The sequence below is a fragment of the Tiliqua scincoides genome, chromosome 11, assembly GCF_035046505.1.
Source record: "Tiliqua scincoides isolate rTilSci1 chromosome 11, rTilSci1.hap2, whole genome shotgun sequence".
Classification (NCBI taxonomy): domain Eukaryota; kingdom Metazoa; phylum Chordata; class Lepidosauria; order Squamata; family Scincidae; genus Tiliqua; species Tiliqua scincoides.
Window position 1 is genome coordinate 3,694,800 of NC_089831.1, and position 9,557 is coordinate 3,704,356.

General features: G+C 46.2%; 1 protein-coding gene across 1 annotated transcript; it reads right to left on the reverse strand.

The window, feature by feature from the left end:
* Nucleotides 1–1,697: 1,697 nt before the first annotated feature.
* LOC136662415 (small serum protein 2-like) lies at nt 1,698–9,292 on the reverse strand. The gene is made up of 4 exons (XM_066639644.1): nt 9,195–9,292; nt 6,614–6,687; nt 2,512–2,641; nt 1,698–1,803 (listed from the first exon to the last, which is right to left on the reverse strand). The coding sequence occupies exons 1-4, from the start codon at nt 9,290–9,292 to the stop codon at nt 1,698–1,700; spliced, it is 408 nt and encodes a 135-aa protein (XP_066495741.1).
* Between the last annotated feature and the right edge of the window lie 265 nt (nt 9,293–9,557).

Here is a 9,557-nt window from a genome sequence, read left to right on the forward strand (position 1 = left end):
ACTCCAATGATCTCTGATGGACCAGAGGCTCATTGGAGACTGGGGGCTCCCTGTGGGCTAGCGAGGGCCACAAATGGCCTGTGGCCTGAAATTTGCCCTGCTCTGGATAAACATCTGCAGCTTTCTGTATGGATGGTGTAGCTACCAGGAGCAAAGTGGTCCTGCAGGAGGCAGCTGTGTTATGTGAAAATCCCCTTTTGCCTTTTAGTTGTGATTTTTTTCTCTATATCCAGTCATGTTACTATGGACTAAAATATAATGCAGGCTACACTTCTCACACAGGCCACATTTCCAAAATTCTGGTCAAGTCACAGGCTTACACAACCACCACCTCCCTATGGTCACACATTATCTGGCATCTTAAATCATTGTTTTAGTGTCTCCTACATTCATTGTATTTTTTTAACCCAATCGCTGTTTAAGAACTGTATGCAAAAATGTCTCCTAACCTAACTCCTAACTCATACTGTTTAAGTACTGTATGCAAATTTGAACTGCCTTCTTCGGTTGCTGATTCAGTGTATCGTTTAAGTTCCCCCATCTTGGAAGCCAACCAAAATTCAACCCCATTGAATTTTGCTGATAACTGACATCCTGATCCTTTCAATGTTTTATACAAGCACCCTGCTGTGTGGTAGTAATCAAGCTACCATCCAGCTCAGCACTGTCTCCGAACCTCTTTTTAAGAGAGGGCTTCCTCCCACATGGGCTCTCTGGCTCTCTCTCCAAGGACCAACACATCTGTGTTGTGTCAGAGGGTCCTCTTCACAGGACTCTCCCGCACCCCTCCAACTGCTCTACAGGACAGGTAACTATCTTGCGCCTGGAACATTTCCCTTCTTCCCCCTCTTTTTCTCCTCTTCTATCCCCACTTTAGTTAGCAGCTGGGGTTTGGCAGATCAGGGACCCCTAAAATCCTTCCCTACAACCTTTCCTTTTTCTAATTTCCTCGGATGAACCAAATACTCTTTACACGCAACCACCATGAAAGCTAGGTACACTGGATTCAAGTACTAGGACCATGAAACATACACTTATCATTTCTGTATGTGCATTATGTTTCCCTTTGTGGTTTTGTAATAAAACTATAATCTATTATTAAGCGTTATCTCTCTCTCAGTCTCCTCTTTAAGCTGAAGGGAATTTCTCTGCATTATGCTTTGTTATCCAGCATACGACCCTAAGGTTCCAATAAGGGCAGTGTAATAATTCCGCTAAACAAAAGCCCTTTTGGTAACATATGTAGCCAGTGGACCCCTGCCAATCCCTACTTGAAGCACTCACCTATGGCAGCTTGACAGGAGGACCACTGCCATGCTTCCTTCCAGCAAGGAAGAAGCAGCTTGGCCTAGCTCCAAGCGGCTGCATCTTTGTGCACCCTCTTCTTTGTGTCTCCCCTTCAGGTATCAAAGCTGGGCCAAGTGGCTTACTCACAAAGCAACAGCTGGCTGCCATCCTGGGTATCCCCGCATGCCAGGGTGGAACCAGGGTGCCCCTGCGTGCCAGGGTGGAACACTGGTATTGTGCCCCCCCTGCACACTTGTACCCTCTCTAGGCACACTACTGGTGCAGCTCATGAAAGTGGAGAGCAAATTACACAGATGACACAGCAAATGACACAAATGACACAGCAAATGAAGCAACCCATTTATTGAAGCTGTTTATATATGAAAAGGAAGAAATGGAACCTTTAAAGTTTAGAAACACAGCTTTGTGGGGTCATCCTTCTTGTACAACTTCAGTTCACATGTTTCTGGATTGACAACGGGTGTGCATTCCAGGGGGCTTCCAACATCAGCATATCTAAAAAGAAGAAACCAAAATTGCAAAGCTTGCAAGTAGTTCTTTCACACAGTGCTGCCCCCCCCCAACGACCAGCTCTGTGTTTGCCCAGGATGAAATAGATGTCCTGCAATGCTGCTTCTGAAGAATTTAATCAGGAAGTTAAATTCTTGGGAAACTGACCTTTGTTGTCAACATGTCCTTGGGGGAACCCCATGATGGATTTGCAGAGGGAACTCTGGGGATGACCTAAGGAAACTTTAGGAATTCCTTGCCACAGGAAGTAGTGATGGCATCTTGCTTAGATGCCTTTAAGAGGGGATTGGAAAAATTTCTGGAGGAAAAGTTCATCACAGGTTACGAGTCATGGTAGGTATGTGCCAGGTAGAGGTAGGCTGCCTCTGTGCCAGATGCAGGGGAAGGCACCAGGACATAGGTTGTGTCTTTTCCCTGAAGCATTTAGTGGGCCGCTGTGAGATATAGGAAGCTGGACTAGATGGGCCTTTGGCCTGATCCAGCAGGGCTCTTCTTATATTCTTACCTTTGCACCTAGGAGCTGATTCTAGCAGAACCAAAAAGACTCTTGTTACTCTTGTAAAAATCCCAGCACCGGGATTCTAAAAAGTCTCAGTACTAAAAAGTTTAGGAGCTGCTGATTTACTGAGAGATGACTCACTCTGGTGCCAGTGTGGGACTCCTGCGTACCTGGTACAGCATCCTGGTACGTACCTGGTACAGCATCTCAGTTGGAATTTTTCACAATTGCAGCTCAGGCAAAGAGTTGTATTCCACACAGACCCAAATTGATGGACGGTCTTATCATAAGGATCGATACACCCATCTGGTTTCACCAGTTGGCCTACGGAGCAAAAGCTTGTATTAGTTTCATCTCTGGTTATGTCAGAACAATGAACATTCAATGCAAACAAGCACTCAAAATCAGGGATTAAGATGGAAAAACAGCTACTTAGCAAAATGCAACCATCATAGATCATATCATTAGAACTACTCTCTACTAAGGTCGCTGCCTTATAATCTTTTCTTGCCCAGCTCCTGTTCCTTGGATTTGCAGAAATCTAGAGACTGAAGCTGTTTGGGGCATGCAGAAAAATGAGGGAGAGACCCTGCCTGCTTAATATCTGAGTGCAGTTGAAATTCTAAACAGTAAAATGCTGGGTGGTGCCCCTTTAAGGGGTATGTTAAAAAGGCCTCAGGATGAGAAAGGCCATATGAGAGAATTAAAGCAACCATGTTGGTTTTGCAGCAGATGCCTGTATGATTTCCTTTGGGGACTAACAGCCAAGTAGACTGAAAACTTGAGACCAGAAAAATTGGTTTGTTTAGGGCCCAGTCTGAAGGGTCCATAGCGCCGGCACTGGAGTTCAGTGCCAGTGCTGGGTGTTGTAAATGTGCCATCCGCAGCACCAGAGAGGGTGGACCACCGGTGCTGGGACAGGAACAGCTGGCGCTGGGCCTCAGAGGCAAGAGGAGATGCTGTGGGAGCACCTGAAGGTTAGTTGCACGTTGGTGCCATGTGGGTTTTTTTGAGCAAGGTGACAGGAGAGTGGGGTGGGGAAGTGACCAGCCTAGGAAGGGTCACTGGCAGAGCCTAACACAGAGATTCTGCACCAGCAAAACAGCCAGCATACATTTGAGCCCTATTGCGGGGCTTACCTGGGGGAAGGGAACAAATGTTCTCTTCCCCTGAGACCTCCAGCAGCCTCCAATGGGGCACAGGATTTTGGTGCTGCTGCATCCAGTGCCCCCACCAAGAATAGGAATGGGCTGTTAGTTCCCCCCCCCTCCACAATCTCAATATTATGTACTGTTGCCCACATACCCTAATGAGATAAGGATTTATGGGTGCAACGGACTGAGAATTATTATTTATTAAAACTGAGAATATCTACCCCAGTCATTTTCACCCACTGTGCTGTGGCACACTGGTGTGCTGCGAATGGTCCCCAGGTGTGCCATGGGTATATGGGAGAGAGTCATTTATCAATAGGACCGTTAGGGGATGTGAGCCCCCACTGACAGCACAGGGTGCCTTGTCAATTGTCAAAAAGCTGGCCTTGCCAGTGTGCCGTAAGATGAAAAAGATAGAAAATCACTGATCTACCCAATGGTGGGTCCTCACTGGGCTCTACTACAATTTAGAGCCCGCTTCTACCTTGAACTAGACCCTAACCTCATTCCTCCTTCAGGTATGCCCACCCTGAATTAAAACCATCTGCTGACAGTTTATCCTCACCGACCCTGCATCCCTTTATGTCAAGGTATCTCTGAACACAAGATCCATTGCAGCCCTAAAATCTGCCTCCATTCATTCTGTGTTAGCCACATCAGCCAATTTTATGGACCATTTTTCCACCTTGCCTCATGCAAGGGACAAAGACCCCCCCCCCATCAATGACTTGGGAGGGTGGGCATGTCTCTTTGAATTAGTGGGCTCTCATTAGTGGGTGTTTTCATCTATCCATTTATTCTGCAGTGTAAACTTTTGTCCCAGTCCTAACCCCCTCCCTTGCTGGTGTAACTGGCAGAGGCCGCTTTTAGGCTATTTGTTTCACAGCAGCCTCTGCCCCCAAGTGCAGAGAAAATAAGTGGAAACTGGCCATCGCCAGGAGGCAGCTATGTACATGAGAACATGAGGCCCAGGGTCCATCTAGCCCAGCTTCTTGTATCTCACAGTGGTCCACCAAATCCCTCAGGGATGTGCCACAGGATGCCATTGGAGGCACATTGATGCCACAGGATTGGCATTGGCACATTGATGCTAAGGATTATTGATGCCACAGGATGCACATTGGAGGAGCGGAGCTCAGGCTGTAAGTCTTAGGAGTAAGCCTATTTCAGTGAAAAAAAGAATAAAAAATGTAATAAAAAATGAAATGATTGAAACATTAAAAATTGAAAATTTAAAAAAAACTAAAAAAGAACTCAAAAAATTAAATACAAAGATAACAAAGATACAAAGATAACAGTCTTGGGGCTAAATGCGCAGTGCACATCCATCAGAAGCAGTGTAGCTAGAAGGGGGGTACAAAGCATAAGAACAGCCCCACTGGATCAGGCCATAGACCCATATATTCCAGCTTCCTGTATCTCACAGCGGCCCACCAAATGCCCCAGGGAGCACACCAGATGACAAGAGACCTCATCCTGGTGCCCTCCCTTGCATCTGGCATTCTGACATAGCCCATTTCTAAAATCAGGAGGGTTGCACATACACATCATACACACAACCCGTAAAGGATTTTTTCCTCTAGAAACTTGTCCAATCCCCTTTAAAAGGCATCCAGGCCAGATGCCATCACCACATCCTGTGGCAAGCATCCACAGACCAACCACACACTGAGTAAAGAAATATTTTCTTTTGTCTGTCCTAACTATCCCACACTCAATTTGATTGGATGTCTCCTGGTTCTGTTGTTAAGTGAGAGTGTAACGAGCACCTCTCTATCCACTTTATCCATGCATGGTTTTGTATGTCTCAATCATGTCCCTCCTCAGGCGCCTTTTTTCTAGACTGAAGAGGCCCAAATGCTCTTTGGGCGTTTGAAGAGGCCTTTCCTCATAAGGCAGGTGCCCCAGCCCAGTAATTATCTTAGTTACCCTGTTTTGCACCTTTTCCATTTCCACTATGTCCTTTTTATGATGCGGCGACCAGAACTGGATGCAATAGTCCAGGTGTGGCCTTGCCATCAATTTGTACAAAGGCATTATTATTAGCTGTTTTGGTCTCAATGCCTTTTCTAATGATCCCAAGCATGGAATTGGCTTTCTTCACTGCCACCACACATTGGGTCGACACTTTCATCAACCTGTCCACCACCACCCCAAGCTCTCTCTCCTGATCTGTCAGAGACAGCTCAGAACCCATCAGCCTATATCTAAAGTTTTGATTTTTTGCCCCAATGTGCATGACTTTACACTTACTGACATTGAGGCGCATCTGCCATTTTGCTGCCCATTCTGCCAGTCTGGAGAGATCTTTCTGGAGCTCTTCACAATCACTTCTGGTCTTCACCACTCGGAAAAGTTTGGTGTCGTCTGCAAACATAACCTGCTCACCCCTGTCTCCAGGTCATTTATGAAGAGATTGAAAAGGACCAGTCCCAGGACAGATCCTTGGGGCACACTGCTTTTCAACTCTCTCAATTTTGAAGCTCCTTACAAACGCACTTTTGTAGGTAGTTTCACTGTGGCATGCAAGGGGCCCCTCCTAGGCATATGCCTCTGTTTTCCCCCCACTGACTGGAATGGCTCTGAAGGGGGGGAGGGCCCCTTGCACACTGCAGTGAAGCTCCCTGCAAAACTTAGTGCTTTGCACACCCACTAGCTATGCCACTGGTCAGAACAACATTCAGAAGATTTTCTATGCATGCAATAATTCTAGGCCCCAATTAAAAGGCTCTTTGATCATATTTACCATCAAACTGTAGTCGGAGGGACTTGTATAAGCAGAATCCACAGCAAAAAACCAGGGTGAGGCACAGGACGGTCAGACTTAGCAGAGCTTTCTGAGGGAAGCACAAACAGAAGAAGAATTAAAGCCCCATCAGTGGCACCAAAACCGCTGAATCCAGCATAGGCTATGAATCTGATAGAGGCAAGTCCCTAGTGGAGCAGCACCATCTCCATCACATTTGGCAGCAAAGAAAGAGCATTTGTAGGAAAGACAATATGGGAGTTCTGTGGACCACACAACTGTGAGACACACATTGATCAACCTTTCCACTGGCACCAGTCCAGCTTCCCAGCATTCTCATCCAACTCAGATGGAGGAAAAGTTGTTTCTGATGGAAAGCAAAATGATGCATCTTACCATCCTGGCTCCTTCTGATGCAGTTGGCGAACACGCCTTGGTCAATGGTTCTGACAGGAAGGGTGGATTCCTGCCTGATATATGGAGATAATGCACTTCCCCAATTTTTGCAAGCGTAAATCGGAAGTGGCGAAGCTGAGGACAACGCCTACCTTGCCCTGTTACCCTGGACAAGCAAATGTATGAAACAAAACCCAAATACCTTTGATAAGTGGTCTGGAGCAGGAGGTGTGGTCTGGAGGTGGAACTGTCACCTGGCCTGGAAAAGCGAAGCAGGATCAGCTCAAGTCTGACTTGAGGGTGAACGGAAGTGGTTGGCTAGAGACAGAGGAATGTGGAGTGTGGAGGAGTCACATGGCAAGAATGGCATCATCTTGAGAACCAGCCTGGAATGTGACTTGCAGCTGCCTGTGGAAGCTTGGAAAGGGCAAGAACCCTGCAACCAGGATGGCAACTGCACCACAAAGGGTAATATAGCTTCAGGGTCTGCATGAGTAACTCTGATAGAATAACAGGTAAGAAAAAAAACCATTTGAAAAAAATGGGGTTCATTATCAACCTGCCTATGTAAACTGTCTTGAGTCAATGAGAAAGGCAACTGTATCAATAGGGTGATAAACTGAATGAAGTATAGAATATTTGCTTTTGACCGAACCAAAACTTGTTTTGCACTTTGGTGGTGGTTCCAGATCCTTCTGAGATAGTCTGACCAGGAGTGCAAAGACCCACCTGCTCAGTTACAAGTAGACTCTCAAACTTTGGCCTGGCACTGACCGACTGCTAAGGAGCTCCAAAACCACTTTCAGTGCTTGAGCTCAACTGGAGCCCAGCCCCTCAACTGGACCCCATCACTGTCCTCCCCTCTTTTTGCCTGCTGGCAGCCACGCCCTCCTTTTCATATCCTGCAGCTCAGTGGAGGAAAACGATTCAGCAAAAAGAGAACCTGATTGTGGCAAAGTGAGGCAAGCAAGGCAGTGGTTGCGGCCATCGCACATGGCCCCAATCCTGGAGCAATTTCCTCATTAACAGACAAACAGCTGTCAAACACCCCTCAAACAGTTCAGCTGAAATGGGTTGCTTCACATCGGAAGTGTCCAAATAGGGATGCTTTTCATGCTTCCAACTGCTTTAAAAAGTGACAAAGCAGAAACTAAGCCCTTGATTGTTATCTATTTGCTCCACACCCTAATGACATTTGGGTCTTCTGTTGCCCAAGAGGGGAGGCCACAAAATCGGTTACACTCACCGAATATTTGAATTCCCCATGAAACTCCCAGTGACTTGCACCACTTTGGTCCCACATCCTTCCCAGCACTGATTTTTTTGGAAAATGTAAAAATCTGTTCCCATCAGATAAAAATGTGAAAAGCAAATTAAGGCCAAACAAGAATCGCAAGTGAGAATAAGAAAGAGGGCAGAAAGGAGGAAAATAATCCAGGTACTCAGAAGCCTGGCTGGTAAACCAGCAAAGTCTCACTGAAAGAGGCAGGTCTGACCTGAAAAAACTGAACCCAACATTGTCAGGCTTGTGCCAGGCTGTTTTGTGCCCTAAGCAAGTACAAGGTACTTGTACCTACCTCAACTTTTTAAATAACACTGTTGTGGTATTTATCTTAAAACAAGCAATAGAAATTGTCAGTTGCACTTTTAAAATAGGTTCAAAAAAACTAATCTGTCTAATACTCTGCCCCTCAAAGGTCAGTAGTGTGCCCCTTTGTGGTCTGTGCAGAGATGGCTGCCTAGTTGTCCTCATGATAACACTGACCCTGAGCATTATTTAGGCTGTAATCCTATCCACCTGGGAGTAAACCCTATTGACTATAATGGAACTTACTTCTGAGTAGACATCCAAAGGACTGGATTGTTAGACACCTAGCTGTGTGACTAACAAGAGAATATTTGGTTTTATGTGCCCCCCCCAAGAAAGCATACAAGACAGAGGTTTAGGTTAAGCTTTATTAATGAACTTAAAATTAAATACTTGTAACAGGGAAAAAACTTCACCCCCAGCTTGCCCCCAGCCATTGTTGGGGAAAATGGCACTAGCCATCTACCTCCCCTAAGTCCTAATGGGCATCATGACTCCAAGGTGCACCTAGCCACAGAAATGCGTTTCGCCAACCCCAAAGGTAAAGGCAGCTGGAAGCAGATTCCCACAGGCCAAGTCTTTGCTTGTTCTAGCCAGGGGGCTTGCCAGCCAGCCTCACCAACATGAACAAGTGCCATCTGAGTGGTCCTGACTAGCCTGAACTTGTATGTACACCGCCCTCATTCTCTATTTACCCTGCCAGCGCACCACCTGCCTTAAACAACAACAGAACAGGGAGACAAGTTTTTTGTACATCTGCCAGTCTGGGGTCAGCAAAAATACTGCCAACTAAATGCCAATCAGGTTAAAAGCAAAAAAAATTCCTACCCAGTCCTTGCAACAAGCAACCAGCTACTCTCAGACTGTATACAGTTATACAAAATACAGTTATTTTGTGCCACTTCTGTACTGACCACGGACAATCTCCAGCCAGGCCAGGCTGCACCACCCCATTTGGCTGCTGGAGAACATCAATAGTATTTTGGGCTGTACCACAATTTGGACCCTGTTTCTCCTGAGTTCAAATCAAACTCCATATCAACCTGTTTCTTCTTCACACCCAACAGAGCCTCCTTCAGGTCAAGCTCCATCTTGTTTGGTCATTCATGCCAATTCATGCCATTCACCCAACTTGGGAAGAGGATTGATTATGTCATTTCTCCTGTTTGCCATTCTGTGTATCCCTTGAAGCATTTTTGGAGCCACACGTGGATTTGGGATCAGCCCCTTGAGCAGTGTCCTCTGCCTTTGTGTTTTGCCCCTTCTCATTGACATTTAGATTGTGTGCCAAGACATCTTGGGGCATGTAATCCAATAACGCCCTCCCCTAAATTAAAACCACCAACACAGGCAGAC

Bases quoted from the DNA above. Each gene is read 5' to 3' on its own strand.
- LOC136662415 (XM_066639644.1), bottom strand. From the start codon at position 9,292: ATGGAGCTTGACCTGAAGGAGGCTCTGTTGGGTGTGAAGAAGAAACAG. The intron at 6,688-9,194 runs GTACAGCCCAAA...TCCATATATCAG, and splicing joins GAAACAGGGTCCAAATTGTG to GCAGGAATCCACCCTTCCTG. The intron at 2,642-6,613 runs GTAAGATGCATC...TTTGCTCCGTAG, and splicing joins CATCAGAAGGAGCCAGGATG to GCCAACTGGTGAAACCAGAT.